At 39.6% G+C, this 15,443-nt stretch overlaps 1 protein-coding gene across 5 annotated transcripts in view; it reads left to right on the top strand.

Annotated features, from left to right (window-relative positions):
* FAM169B (family with sequence similarity 169 member B) overlaps window positions 1-15,443 on the top strand; it is a 104,052-nt gene continuing 88,609 nt past the window's right edge. For 2 of the 5 annotated variants that reach the window (XM_031955521.1, XM_031955525.1), the window contains exon 1: window positions 1-409. In XM_031955521.1, the coding sequence (XP_031811381.1) occupies window positions 379-409 (31 nt within the window). In that variant the 5' untranslated portion in view covers window positions 1-378. The other 3 variants (XM_031955522.1, XM_031955524.1, XM_031955523.1) reach the window with 3 other exon arrangements.

A 15,443-nucleotide genomic window follows, 5' to 3' on the forward strand; every position in this document is an offset into this window, starting at 1 on the left:
GGGAAAGTGCTGCTCTGCCACCTGTAGCCCCGTCGGCCTTGGCAGCCGCGGGCCTCGGCTTCCTTCCTCCGCTCGCCGCTCTCCTAGCCCCCGTCCCCAGTCCGGGGGCCTCAGCTGGCGCGCCCGGTGTAACCCTTCCCCTTGGAGCCCGCTCCCAGGAGCTGCACCCACGGACGCTTTCGGCGGCGACCCTGGGGCGCGCAGCTCGGGGTCCCGCCGTGGGGCCTGGGTTCTCTCTCAGGGGCTGCGCGCCCGGAGGGGCCCCACGGGAGGCGCTGGCCGAGTCCCCGGGAGCCCCTGCTGGGGGCGGGGCCGGGCCGGGCGGTTGATCCCACCAGGGCCTGAAATTCAGCCCTCGGCGCGGGGCGAGAGACGAGCATGAACGCCGAGGAGGCGCCCGCCGCAGCAGGTAAGGGGAGGGTGCCCGGGAGGGCGCGGGGAGCCTGCCATCTCCCCGGCCCGAAGCGCGCCCTGGGCGCGGCGCTTCTGCCGGCTTGGCCCCACCCCCGGCGGCGTCTCGGGTTTCAATGGCACGGCCCCGCTAGCGAAAGCTCCGGGGCCCCGGCGCTGCAAAACAAGACCGTAAACCCGTGGCGGAGTCCGGGAAAACTTCCCCAGAATATGCGCAGAATCAGCCCTCGGAGGCCCAAACCAGGCCCCCGCCCCTGGCCGCACACTGGCGCAAAGCTCGGAGTTGGCGGCGGAGCTTATCCCCTGGCGGCCCTCCACGGGATCGGGTATCGGCGGGAGCCAAGCCCCGCGTCCCCTCCCCCAGCCCCCGGGCGGCGGAGCCCGCCAAGCTCCCGAGCAAGCGGCAGCGCCCAAGTTAGGGGCAAAGCAGACCACCGCAGCCCGAGCCGATAGGAGGTCACCTTCGGCTGGCGGGGTTTGCCGGGGCTTTCCAAGGGGGCCCGAGCCCCGCCGAGGGGAGAGGAGGGCACTGGCGGGCTCCCCGAGACAATCGGACGGAAAAGCCCCGCGCTTGTGGTGTGGAAACTCGGGCAGAAACGTCCGGTCCCGAGTTTCGCAGCGCGCCGAGGGAGATCTCTCAGGCAGCACGGGGTTGCACAGTAGCTAGCTAGCCGGTTTCGGGACTTCGGAGGCACTGGCTCTTTCCCAGTCGCTTCCCCGTTCCCTCCCCCGCCAAAAGTTCCAGGTCAGGACATCAAAGAGAACGCGGAAGTCTCACGTAAGGGGACGTTGTATTTTCCGGCTATTTAAGTGGCTGAAGCCAAAGGTTAACCCAAAGGTTAACAGCCACTTTCGTCCTGGATGATGCAAGCAGTTCTGCAGCAGGTAGAGCAGAAGGAAATAAAGATGAAAAAAAGTGAGCCCGGGGGTGCAGCGGGTGTGTGTTACTGCCAGTAATGGCCAGGAGGCCGCTCAGGGCATTCCCTCTAGGCACCTTCAGACCGTCCCGGACAGCCTCCCCCACCCCCGGCGTTTAGGACGGCCCTTGTGATTTCTGCCCTGCGAAGGGGACCAGGAGCACCCAGTTCTAGGGAACCGAGCCCACTTCCTGTCTGTGGCCAGCGTGCTCAGTAGGTTAGAACCTGGTGGGTGGAGCCGAGGTCATAGGTTGGATTCTCATTAGAATCGGGCAGCTTTGTGTGCTCATGGTTACACCTGCCCCCCCCTCCCCGACTTCAAGCGCACTTGCCTGGCAAGCGCGTGCGGTCTTTAACAAACAGGAAACAGCAGCAGAGTACAGAAGCAATCCAAAGCCATCCGCGCCTCTAGGACAGTAAGCCAAAGAGCAGGAGCCACCGAGGTGGCGGAGGGGCGTCACAGGCTCGTGATAGGGACAGCCCGTGAGAGAAAGAGCGGCGGCCTTGGCCATCTGGTGGGCGCCAGAACCCCTCGCCCTCCCTCTAACTTCAGTGCTTGGGCAGCCGCCCAGCTCTCCCGCGGGCAGTGCCAATCTCCGCACGGCTGTCTGCGTGGGGGAGTGCGCGTGTTTCCACCGCTCTTGTCCTCCGTGCACCCCGTAGGAACAACTCTCGCTGAAACAAAAGCCCTCGGGGTCTGTTGACCTACTCTCTGGGCGGCACTGGGGATTATTTTCAAAGCCCCAGTCACCTCCTCACCTCTTTACTGCTCCAGTATTCTCTAGAGGCCAGTCTCCACTTAGGTCAATGCAGCATCTTTCATGAGAAGTGAATACAGAGGAAACAAACTCTTATTCGAAGGAAAGTCTTTATTGGGCAAGCTTTGCTCCGCATCGGTGGGTCTGGCCATCTTAGATATTGACTATGAATAGGGGATACCAGAAATTTAAATCTGACACAAGGGCAAACGATTGGGTATTATTTTTTCCTTTTTTGATCTGCCTTTTCTGTTCTATGTTTAAATCCTTTCACAATCATTGAAAATAGTGTAGCTTTGGTCATAGTTTACATTGCTTAAAGTGTTTACAAACGGCTTTCCCTTCTGTTATTTGTGAGGCGGGTAAAGCTGCTATTATCTTTTGCTACTAAGGTCTAGATTCCCCTCCCCTGGAGAGAACTCAGGAAATAAGGAACCAATGCGGATTAGAACCATTCTGCACCTTACATACGGAGAAAATTGAGGCAGTGAAAAAGTTAAGTGACATGCTGTTGTTAGATATGGTCAAGGGGTCATGAGACCACCATGACAATCTTCTCTTAAGGGAGGCTGTAGTACATATGGGAAAATATTTAAAGATTATCAACATTGTATATCCAAAAGAAATATTCTGCCAGCTACCAGTTTGTCTTCCCCCTTGCACCTGTGGACCTCAGAAATCTATGTACTGAACCTTGATATATAAATCAGCCAAGTCTAAGTGACTACCAAAATCAGAAGGGCACTGGGAGTATGTCTCTCCTCCCTTTTCCAGGAGTATGTTGCTCCCATGGGACCAAGCCTTCCCATCTGAATGAACCACTTGAGTGGCCCCATGTTTGTTCATATATCTGTCTCTGTGTTTGAGCTGATTTTGGATCCTCTTCTCTCTTTTTCTTCTCCCTTAGCCCTTCCCTATCATTTGACAGTAAAACAAGTATTAGGCTGGCTCCCATCGTTAGGATATATTATACACAGCAACTGAAGTCATTAAGGGGTTTGTTTTCCCTGTTATCTATGACTGGTTAGGGATATATTGATACACTTTGGTTTGTGTACACATATTAAGCATATATAGAATAAATTCAAAATAAATACATTGTAGTTATGGAGGGAGACATAGTATGAAGAGGGTTAAAGAAGGCTTGTTGAAGGAGATGCTTAGTTAGGTTAACTAAGCTAATGTTAATGTCATGTTAACATTTCATGACAAATAACAGAAGGGAAAGCCGGTTGTAAACACTTTAAACAATGTAAACTTTGACCAAAGGTAAACTATTTTCAATGATTGTGAAAGGATTTAAAGAGAACAGATTAAAACATAGAACAGATTCTTTGAAGTGAATATAAGGAGAAAGTGTGTCCTAGACATGTGGGATAGACAACATAAAGTCAGGAACATGATAGATTGAGTGTTGTTTGTATAAGGAGCACAGAGAAAGCTAGTTTGTCTGAATTGTTAGACCTTAAAGAAGAGTAGTGTATCATAAGGCTGCAAAGATACGTTGGGGCCAGATTGAGAAGGGCATTAAAAATTAAATAGAAAAGTGTACTTGGAAATTATTATTGAGTAATTAAGTGCTATAATCCAACTTGTATTTGAGGGCAATAACAATAACCGTTCTGCACCTTACATACTGAGAAAATTGAGGCACTGAAAAAGTTAAGTGACATGCTGTTGTTAGATATGGTCTAACAACCATATCTAACTTTCTAAATATAGATTTACTTTCTAAAATAAGTAAACTTAAGATTCTAATTCAGGGAGGTACCTTTGACCTCAGAAGTATCACTGAGGCATAATGGAATGCAACTCATGACTAGATTATGACTTTAAGAGAAAAGATCCTCTTCAAAAGAATTGCGTAGATAAAGGGTATATCATGTGATGAATTCTAGGAGCTGAGGAGGGGGTAGAGCAAATTGTAGAGAGCATTTGGATAAAGACTAAAGGAGGAAGAAACAGTAGTTTTGTTATTGGAGCATTTTATAGGCCACCTCTGCCACAAGGAGAAAATGAGTAAAAAGTTCAGAAAATAGAAGGACCCTTGCATAGAGGAAGCATGTAGTAATGGAGAATTTTTAAAACCTCTATTAGAGGTCTTTTTTCCCCAGAGAACTGTTAGCAGAGTTGTTAACATTTTCATGATTTTTCTTAATGTCAATTTGGATAGAATAGTGGTTTTGGAATCAGGGAAATTACCGTTTGAAATCAATATCAAATATTAGCTCTATGACCTTGGATGAGTCAAGTTGAATCAATAGGTGATTATGAAGTACTTACTGTTCTGGTTCTGCTAGAGAGCATAATGGGATAGAGTGCTGGGCCTGGAGTCAGAAAGACTCATCTTCCTGAGTTGAAGACCCTTACTAGCTGGGGAAGTTACTTAATCCTATTTGTCCAGTTTCCTCATTTGTAAAATGCGTTGAAGAAGGAAATAGCAAGCTACTCTTGTAATCTCTGCCAATACTGATCTTTTCCCTCCAAAGAGCTAACCCTACTTACTGCTCAATCCTGGCCTGATTACCGAGGCAAGTGGGGGTCCCGCCTTGCAGTTGAAACAAAAAAAATTTTAAAACTTTTGCAAAGTATTTGTAGGTGGAATGTGTGACATGGGAGACAGTGGCATAGGATCCTCCAGCATTATGCTCTCATCAGAGAAGGTGCTGTATAACAATGAAATTAGCTCAAAAAAATGTTGATTGATTGATGGTCACAAAATATTCAGAAAAGATGGAATTACTCAACAGTTATTTGTATGTTTTCTCCAAGAATAATGACCATTGCATAGTAAAGGATAGAAAAATTACTAATGGGGACTTGATACTCAAATTCAGTAGGGAAGTAGAGTCCTTTGTTTCCCTTTGCATTGGGAGAACAGGGTTGATAGGTAATTCTTACTGGTTTCTGGATACTGGGCTTAAAGAAAAGTATGAATGAGAGTGAAGAACTGGAAGGATGGCAATACTATTAATAAAAACAGGAAAATCTAGAAGGGAAAGTTTGAGGGTGAAGATGATATAATGAAAGATACAATGCAGATCACAATCTATTGATTCCTGCTTATCCTCTGCAATTCTTATTACTTAAAAGAAAAGGCTTTAATGTATAAAACAGCATGTGATCAAGAAACTTCAGGGGCTGGTTGGTGTAAGGGGGTACTTTAGCATGGGTATTTATAGGGAAAAGGTAGGGCTAAGTGAGAGATGTTTACTCTTATTGGTTATATTCACTCAAGGGAAATGTTTACTTCTTAACCATTGGCCAAATTCTAAGAAAAGTAAGAAATAGAAATGTGTAGCAGGACCCAGACTTCCTGTTATTCTGTCTCCTAAGACCCAAACTCCTTGCACTTGGGTGTGTGGTTGACCATGTCCTGTTTACCACAACTCAAGCCCCCTTTACCTGTCTTGATGAGCAACAACTTATTTTTTTCATAATTATAACTTTTTATTCACAGAGCCCATGCCTGGGTAATTTTTTACAACATTATCCCTTGCACTCACTTCTGTTCCGACTTTTCCCCTCCCTCCCTCCAACCCCTCCCCAGATGGCAAGCAGTCCTATACATGTTAAATAGGTTACAGTATATCCTAGATACAACATATGTGTGCAGAACAGAACAGTTCTCTTGTTGCACAGGAAGAATCGGATTGAGAAGGTAGAAATAACCTGGGAAGAAAAACAAAAATGCAAACACCACATTCATTTCCCAGTGTTCTTTCTTTGGGTGTAGCTGCTTCTGTCCATCATTGATCAATTGAAACTGAGTTAGATCTTTTCTTTGTCCAAGAAATCCACTTCCATTAGAATACATCCTCATACAGTATTGTTGTTGAAGTATATGATGATCTCCTAGTTCTGCTCATTTCACTTAGCATCAGTTCATGTAAGTCTCTCCAAGCCTCTCTGTATTCATCCTGCTGGTCATTTCTTACAGAACAATAATATTCCGTAACATTCATTATACCACAATTTATTCAGCCATTCTCCAATTGATGGGCATCCATTCATTTTCCAGTTTCTAGCCACTACAAACAGGGCTGCCACAAACATTTTGGCACATACAAGTCCCTTTCCCTTCTTTAGTATCTCTTTGGGGTATAAGCCCAGTCGTAGCAGTGCTGGATCAAAGGGTATGCACAGTTTTTCACCTACTCTTAACAACAAATAGAGGCTATGCTGGAACCATTCCACCTTGATGAGTTCAAGTCATCAAATCTGATGAACTATGTCTGAGAGAACTGAAAAAATTGGTAGATGTGATTGATCAGAATGGTTCAAAAGAAAGAATATTGGATTAAAAGTCAGATCCTGGTTGCAAAATCCCAGCTCTATGGCTCTTTATAGACCTTAGCATCTCATTTTAAATATGGATTGGGATTAAATGACCTGTAAGACCCCTTTTAGATCCCCTGGTTTGTCAAAGATTGTTGAATGGATGAGGTGCTTTAAGATGGGAGAAAGAAAAACTTATTTACTTTTACAAAAGAGTTCTTTATGAGTCTCTAAGATATCAGGTAATGAGCTTCACTTTGATTCCTGGTAAAATTCTGTGCAATAAATTCAAATTAAACATAAAATAAGTTCAAGATTATATCTATCTACACATTTTAACAAGAATCTTTGGTTCCCTTAACCAATGTCTACATAATAATAGGAATTTTAGGCACTTTTAAAAAGAGAAAGTGGAGTAGTATGCTGTTCCAAAGGCAAACTTTAGGTGACTTCTTGCAGATTAAAACTACTGACTTGTGTGCTCAGTCTAACATCATCTCTAAGAAATAAACCTTATAAATAATAGCATTAACTCATCACTGTAGTGGAAAACTGGAGTATACATATGTGTATATATTTTTTCGAACACTTGCTGTACCATAATACTACTCAATTGTATCTCCTGCTAAGCTTCCTCTCTCTCTCTTTCTTTCTCTTGGCACATACTAGGAATATTATAGATACTTTAAAAAGTTTATTAAACTGAATTAGTGAAATATTCTCTAAAATGTCATTTTCTCTTGCTGGGGTTTTCTTGGGCTCTCTGGAGGTAGCCTTTGTTTCAGTTCAGTAATCATCACATGAGTAGCCAGGGTTTAAAGTCCAAATCCTTTATTGTCTCCTTCAAATTCTTGTCTCCTTCATTTGAGGCTTGGCTAGTTTTTCTGGAGGCTTATCTCTCGCCTTGGTTCTGAGAGCTTGAGCTCCCGCCTGCCTTCTCTGGCTTCTGAATGTCTTGGACTGAATCCTGGTTGAGGCTCCTAGCTTATATATGCTCTCTTAAAGGTGTGAATCTTGTAGAACTATAATAAGTACTAGTACATGTACTGAACTAGAGAACTGTTAAGCACCATGCTAAATTAGATAACTATTGTCTCTATCAATTCCACTGACTTATTACCTTGTTTCAAGTTCTGGCCCATAACAAATTAACAGACATAAGGAAAAGGAAGAAGTGAACAAAAACAAGGAGCCTGAATGGCTTCATCACCTTCTGATCATGCCAGACTAATCTTTTTTTCTTTTTATTAAACAGGGTTATTAGACTGGTAGATCAGGAAATGCATAATTGTTGTTCTAGATTTTAGCAAAGTCATTGACAGAGTATGTTCTGTTCTCCCAGGAGAGAAAATGGATAGATATAAGTTAAACAATAGTTGATTTAGGTGAATTTATAATTGGTTTAATGACAGCCTAAAAGAGTAATCATTAACCATTCAATTTAAATTTAGGAGAATGTCATTAGCAAACTAGGTACCAGAATCTCTCCTTGATTCTGTCCTTTGTAATGTTATCTGTGACTTGGATAAGAAATATAGATGAAATACTTATCACTTTTTGCAGGTGATGCAAAAAGCAGATAAAAGAGCCAGTATCCCAGAAGCTCTTAACAGCCTAGAATGCTGGGAAGAATATAATAACATGTAGTTCATCAGGAATAAATATTACTTTTGGGTAAAAATTTTTAAAAATCAACAAACGTGTACAAGATAGATAAGTAGGGGAAGTGTGGCTAGAAAACAATTTTTGTATAAAATATTTGAGAATTTGTATGAACTTTAAGCTGAAGAAATATATGTCACAAGTGTAATATAGCAACCAGTGAAGTAAATGGAACCTTTCATCAACAGATTCATGGTTCCTGGGCTATGCAAGTAATGTATTCCATCATGGTCACATGTAGAGTATTATGTTATGATATAGATACTTCATTTTAGGAAGGACATAAATAAGCTGAAGATATTTCAAAAGAAAATTATGAGGATGGTGAAGGGCTTCTAGATTAACAGTTTGCAAAATGGGGCAGGGGGCAAAAGCCCCTTGGGTGCATGTCCTAGGTAGGGCATTCCTGATTAATTTGTTGCAGGATGAGAAGGTGGGTCTTGTCCACAACACAATCACAGTAACTCCTTTACCCATTATAATCCAGTATTCTCCCATTTTGACTCTTTTTGCTATTGACTTCCATGACTGGTAGAAGCTCCCAACTTTACCCCCTCCTCAGGAATATAATATAATAATGACAGACACCTGGCTGCACACCTTGGTGTTCCCTTGCCCTGCTTCTCAGGTATCTGGCAAGTATTCCTTAGTGAGTTTAGGGCTTTGGGGCAGTGACCTGTGACTAAGAATCAACTCCTACCCCCTTTCAGTTTTTTGTAGGACAATAAGAATTGCAGAGGATAAGCAGGAATCAATAGATTGTGATCTGCTTTGTATCTTTCATTATATCATCTTCACCCTCAAACTTTCCCTTCTGCATTTTCCTGTTTTTATCAATGGTATTGCCATCCTTCCAGTTCTTCACTCTCATTCATACTCCATATCCCAACAGCTTGTAAATTTTATTGTTTCTACTTCTACAACATTCTTTACATCTATTTGTTATCCCCTTCTCTTTATTCAAAGCTTCCACTTTAGTTTAGTCCTTCCTTACCTCTCATTTAGACTATTGTGATATCCCTGTGATTAGTTTTCTTTTGTCAAGTATCTCTTTTATCTCATACAGACTTTCACAAAAATATGGCAAAACATTTTAAAGAGCAGGGATTATGTCACTCCTCTTTATTAAGTTTACTAAATATCACATTCTTATTCAGATTATAATTCATCATATGACATTCATATTACCCTTTTAAATTTTCTATTTTTTGTGTGTGTGTAAATGGATAATGTATGTTATTAAGGCGAAACAGAAAGAGCATTCATCCTTTTATATTTGGAATCATGAAACCTATGTTCAAATATCAACTTTCTCACTTGTTATTTGGATGACTTTAGCAGACAAGTCCTTTAACCTCTCTGGGCTTAAGTGCCTTCATTTAAAATGAGGATGGTGGTGGTAGATTGGATTATATGGCTCTTAAAGATATTCTAACCTGTGATGTGCTACTCCAGAGTCCATAATTAAATTTTCAATGTGCTCAGAAATCATAAAGCTCTTCAATCAGGACTTTGTTGTTTTGTTGATTGTTTAGTCTTTAAAAATAATAGAAAATAGTTTTAATATTGCAGATTTAATTAAAAATGTACAATACAATTTTTTCCCCAGTTCTTAAACATTACCAGTATACTATTGTTTCCTGCTCTAAACCTAAGTATGACCTATAAAAATGTAATGCTATGATCCTAGTTGTGGAATATATACTTTATGAGTCATTAAATATACATACATTGACAGTGTGTTCTCAGAAATGTGTACTATTACTTGTGAATGACCCAAAATAGTTACAATTCACTGTTCCAAATGATGCCATGTGAGAATTAGTTAAAAGAATAAGATGTTTGACATGGGGAAAAGCACAGTATTTGAGTCAGAGATTAGACTAATTATGTGTGGAAAAAGACAAAAAAACTGGTAGAAGTTGAAAAGCAGATTTAGCCTCATTAACAAATAACACCTTCTAACATTTGAGCTGTCCCACTGTGGAAAGGACTGCTTCAGGAGTCAATGGATTTTCCCTGATCAGGGATGTTGTGGAAGGATTGCTGTCTTGGGACTAATTGTTCCATGCAGACTTTGATCTCCTTTCCAATTCCCTTAGATTTTGTGAAATGTCTGAGCAAAGGATACTCCCTACTCCTTCTCCTCCCCCATCCCAAGTCTTAACTTCAAACTTCTTGGAGGTTTCCGCAATGTGTGTCACAACTTTAATGTAATTTAAAAAATCCCTGTTGATCCAGACATTGTGTAGAGGCTGACCACAACTCTATGAACTTCACAGGCCTCAAAGCTGCCATGGTCTTTTTTCTCTCTCTCCCTTTTCAAAGCCCTTTACCACCATTCATTAGTTATTACTCACAGGCACTGTCAGTTCCCTCCCTTTGCAGAGTGAGAAACTGAAACCAAATTTATGAATTGTACCAAGTTGATTAAGATTTGCTGAGACAATGGGCTCCCTCCTTTCTATTTCTTTATTCAGGGGTCCATGTAGTATTTCTCTATTCTTCTCCTGGACTTTGCTCATTAGGATTTCCCTGTCTGGAAAAGTTTCTGATCCAGGGAATTTTCCATCCTTGCAGCCCTAGCTCTGAGTTTGTGGCAAGAGAATGTCATCAGAGACTTTTCCATACTCATTGATTGCTGTTGATCCCCTCATAGTAGTGCTTGAGGTCTGTCCAGAGTAGGAGCCAAGGGGAGTGGCAGTTATTTGGGTGGCTTTAATTTCACCTCCCAAAGTCTTTGTAGATTCCAAGAGAGAACTCCTCTGACTCTTTCCTTTCTCTCATCTTCCATTTATTTGTTTCTCTTCCCCATTCTCCCATGGAAGGGAGGAGGTATAAGAGGAAGAAAAAGGAGACATTTCAGTTTTTCCTCCTGCAAGTCTGAACCATGACTAGAAGGGCTTCCTCCTCAACCCAGAGAGTCACCCTTCCTCAAAGGGAAAATAAAGTGAAGGGTATCCTGACCCTTCTCTGTTCAATTCTGGCCAAACTCAGAACTGGTTTCTTTTTCATTCCTTGAATCTCTTTAAAGGAAAAATGAGGCTCATAAAGATTTTTTTTTTTTTTTTTTTTTTGGAAGCAGGGATAAGAATATTGCTTCCTTTTATGGTCTATATGATTTAAAGTTGTAATTGAGTTTTTTATTTTTTGTTTTCATTTTTTAATTTTAAAATTGTATGGATGGGTGAATTATAAAGAAACATAGACAAGTAGTAAATATTTATTCCCATTGTTTTTATTAAGAAAGGCTTTGGTGAGAATTAAGGAAATATAAATTATCTTTTTTTTTTCTTTGTGTTTAGGGGGAGCTTTTGTAGCAAGCCATTCATAAGAATTCAGTAAAGTCAAGCTGATATAAATAATTGATTTTATTTTGTACACAAAAATTAGAAACTGAGGCAAGGAGAAAAGGGACTTCACTGGATTGGAGGGTCATAATGAGTCAGAGCCCATTCCCCCGAACTATGGCCTTAGACTATTTCTCAGTCTATTCAGCTCAGTTTCACTTAATGGAAAAATAATGGCATTTTTGTCTTCTGGAAAAGTGTAGTTGGCTGAATATTGTTTAAGGATTTTCCTGTATTTATTTCAACATTTTCTTTAGCTTTGATGGTCACTGATGGCCAGAATGACACACAGCAGTTGAGCATTAATCATTCCCACATGTGGTATACTGTAATGGATTGAGTTTTTAAAATAACTGAGCCATTACCCCTGCTTTGATAGCACATTTTCAGAAAAGGCTAGAGGGAATTGTTTAGAAATGGTTTTGATGAATCCAAGTTTATCCATTCTTTCAGATAAGAGCTGATAGCAACCTCCACCCCTCCCCCAACTTGTTTTTGTTTTTGTTTTTATTTTTCCTTAACAAACTGAATTAAAAGATTCCTTTTAGCATAACCATCACTGTTAATTCCTTCAGTGGTACTTCTGTAAATGAATCAGAGAAATTTAAAGCTGGAATGGACTTGAGACAGGTGAGTAGTTAAAGCACCTAGAATATTTGATCAATTCTTTCCCTAAAGATATCCTAGAGAGGATAATTAAAATTCTGTCCCATAAAACTTGTTTCCTTCAATCATCGCAATGGTAGTTCCTTGTGTGTTTCATTAATATCTCTTCTGTTTTGGCTTAAACTCATTTCCTCCACAGTGTTCTGTGGACCTGGGCAGCTAACTCTATTTTTTCTTTATTTTTCTTTGTCCTTTGTTGACTTACAAAACTCAGACATTTGAGATAAAGTTATGGGCTTTACTGGAAAAGGGTGAATTTCGAGATGTTTGTTAAAGAAGCCAGGTGGTGTTCTGTTATGGACAACTTACTCTGAGAGGCATCTTGGGTTATGTGAAACAGTCATGAAAATAAGTACTGATCCAAGTCCTAAAAGAAATCAGAACGAGTCTCAGGAGAATTGCCTATTTTCTTTTTCTTTCTTTCTTTCTTTCTTTCTTTCTTTCTTTCTTTCTTTCTTTCTTTCTTTCTTTCTTTCTTTCTTTCTTTCTTTCTTTCTTTCTTTCTTTCTTTCTTTCTCTCTTTTTCTTTCTCTTTCTCTTCCTTCCTTCCTTCCTTCCTTCCTTCCTTCCTTCCTTCCTTCCTTCCTTCCTTCCTTCCTTCCTTTCTTCCTTCCTTTCTTTCTTTTTCTTTCTTTCTTTCTTATGGGAATCTTTTTAATGGAGTGGGAAGGGTGGCAGAAGAATAATTGAGCTTATCTAAATCAGACATAAACTGTCCCAATTTCTCTAAATCTGTGTATGAAAAGCAGGATTATAATAGAGGATATTGTACCCAGTTGTTGAGGACAATGTCAGTTTTGTGGATCAAACATAAGTTTTATATCCTAATTATTTTTTAACCTTTCTGAGGCTATTTAAAAACTTATTTATTCATATTTGAATTGTTTCTTAAAGTATTATTTTTCCCTCTGTGAAATAGATATTTTTAAATTTTATTTTGATACCTGGTTTGGGGAGATTGTGTGTGTGTGTGTCTGTGTGTTTGCGTGTCTGTGTGTGCATAGGTACACATATCTTTTTAAAGTTTAGAATGCCTTAGGTTAAAAAGTTAAATTCAATTGCTATTAGAACACATTTATAAGTATTTATATCTATCTATCTATCTATCTATCTCTCACACATGGAAAAAGGAAGTTCTTAATTTATGTCAAGTTCTTTATTTTTATTTATGTAAATTCTTTGCTATGTTCTTTGTTTTCATTGTGTTATAATTTAAAAATCATTGATTTTTTGAAGCCCAAGCTTTGAGTTGGGGGATCGGGGTAAGGTACTGCTGTTAAAATCTTTGTCTTTTCCATAGCTTCCCTAAGCCTCGTCCTCTATCTGTGAAATTGAAGCAATAGAGATTAAGAAAAGTTTTGATAAATTCAACATTGAGGATTGGTCTGAGCATGTGCAAAGCAGAAGTTTCACTCTGCCCTCTTGTGATAACATTGATTCACTGCAACCACTAGGAACGGAAAATTCAGCATTATTATGGAGACAACTAATTTTCATCTCCACTTTGTGTTTAATTTTGATAATGAGTTAATAATTAAAAAGCAGTTAACGCAGTGCCTGGGACATAGTAAGCATTATATAAATGTTAGCTTCTGTCATCATCATCATCATCTTTATTATTATCAGTCTTAGAAAAGTCATAATCTTAGAGAGTAGTGCATTTACTTTTCCATCTCTTATCTTTTTAAAATCTTCACCATCAACTCTAGAATAGATAAGATTTTATTTAGCATAGGTATATGGAGAAGATGCTATTATCCCTATCTAAGGGTGGTGAATTAAAGCACAGAGAAGTAGTAATTTAATAATAATTAACATTTAGAGGCAGAGCTAGAACTAGACTAAGTCTTCTAACCCACCATTGCAGTCGCCTTTTCGTTGGTATTCTGAATTCTTTTCTTTTCTGTTTTCTATTATCTCTTTTTTTTTTTGTCCTTATATTGCTTGTAGGTTTCAGATAGGTACACACTGGTTAGTATAATTGTATGAGGATTATTAACTGGTAGAGAATTCCTGGGGGATTCTTACAATTAGGGAAGTGGCTAGTCAACATTAAGAAAGTTATTAAAAAACAGGCACCATAATATAGAGTAGTATTTTTTAAAGAGAGTCAGGGCTGAGATTATGTGCTTAAAAGATAATTTGCAAGATCCCTTTCTAGAGTAAATGGTAAAGCTGTCCTTTTAAACTTAGTTGACATAGGTCACAGCCTTTAAGAAGAAAGCTTGTGATTGTGATGGAAGAAAAATTCATGCTTGATTGATGATATCATCTGTGGTGTTTATTTTGTTTATTAGGTTTGGCATTCATCATTAACAGCAAATTAATAACATGTTGTTATTGAAATATTTATTGTATTGAAATAAAACATTTGAAGAAAACCTTTATAATCAGTTCTCCACTCCCAGTACTATAACTTTTCACTTTTTTTTGCAATTGTTACATCCTTAAATCATTAAGTTAATTACAAAGAGAATAATCTTTAAACAAAAGCATTTACTTTCTTTTACAAGGAAAGAAAATATTAACTTGAAGAGTGGTGACTTCATTTTTCCTGAGAAGACAGGGAGGAAGCTGTGAACTAGCAAGTCTGAAAAGGACAGGTCAGCTTTAGGTTGGTCCTTTGTGTTAGCTTGGGAGGTGTTTTATTCTATTTCCAGCCACTACCGTGTAAGGAAGCTAGCCATAATGTCATTATTTTCTGCATACTATATGGTATGCAAATGTGTGTGTGTTTGTGAATGTATGTATGTGCATATCTTTATTTATATATATATCTATATATAGATGCAGTGAATGCAGTGATAGAGTGGATAGATAGTCAGGAAGATCTAAATTCAAATATTAGCCTCAGGAACAAGCTGTGTGACTCAGGACCTCCGTTTGCCTCAGTTTCCTCATCTGTAAAATGAGGATAATAGCCCCTTCTTTCCAAGGTTGTTGTGAGGATCACATGAGATAATATTTATAAATTGTTTAGTCTATACACAATAAGCTTTAAATAAATATTAGTTATTATAATTGTTTTTATTACTTATAATGGCATTTTGTATTTGTAAACTGCATCATGAATTTCCAGAATATTAGAGTCTTATAGCTTCTTTACCTTTTATTTTTTATTGGTAGCTTTGGTTTTTAATCTAATTTTTATTTTTGAATATATCTTTTCCCAGCAAATGATCTCTTTTAATAACAAAATTTAAAAGGAAGAGAAAAAAAATCAGTTCAATGAAAAAACACGAATTAGTATTTGCAAAGTTTTACATCTGGAGTCCTCTTACCTTTCTAGCGAATGGAAGGTAGTATGTTTTCTTATCTCTTCCTCAAGGACAAGCATATTCACTATAATGATGGAGGATTTAAGTGTTTTTCCTTGATTTTATATACTTCACCCAATATTA

The sequence above is a fragment of the Sarcophilus harrisii genome, chromosome 2 (genome assembly GCF_902635505.1).
Source record: "Sarcophilus harrisii chromosome 2, mSarHar1.11, whole genome shotgun sequence".
NCBI lineage: Eukaryota > Metazoa > Chordata > Mammalia > Dasyuromorphia > Dasyuridae > Sarcophilus > Sarcophilus harrisii.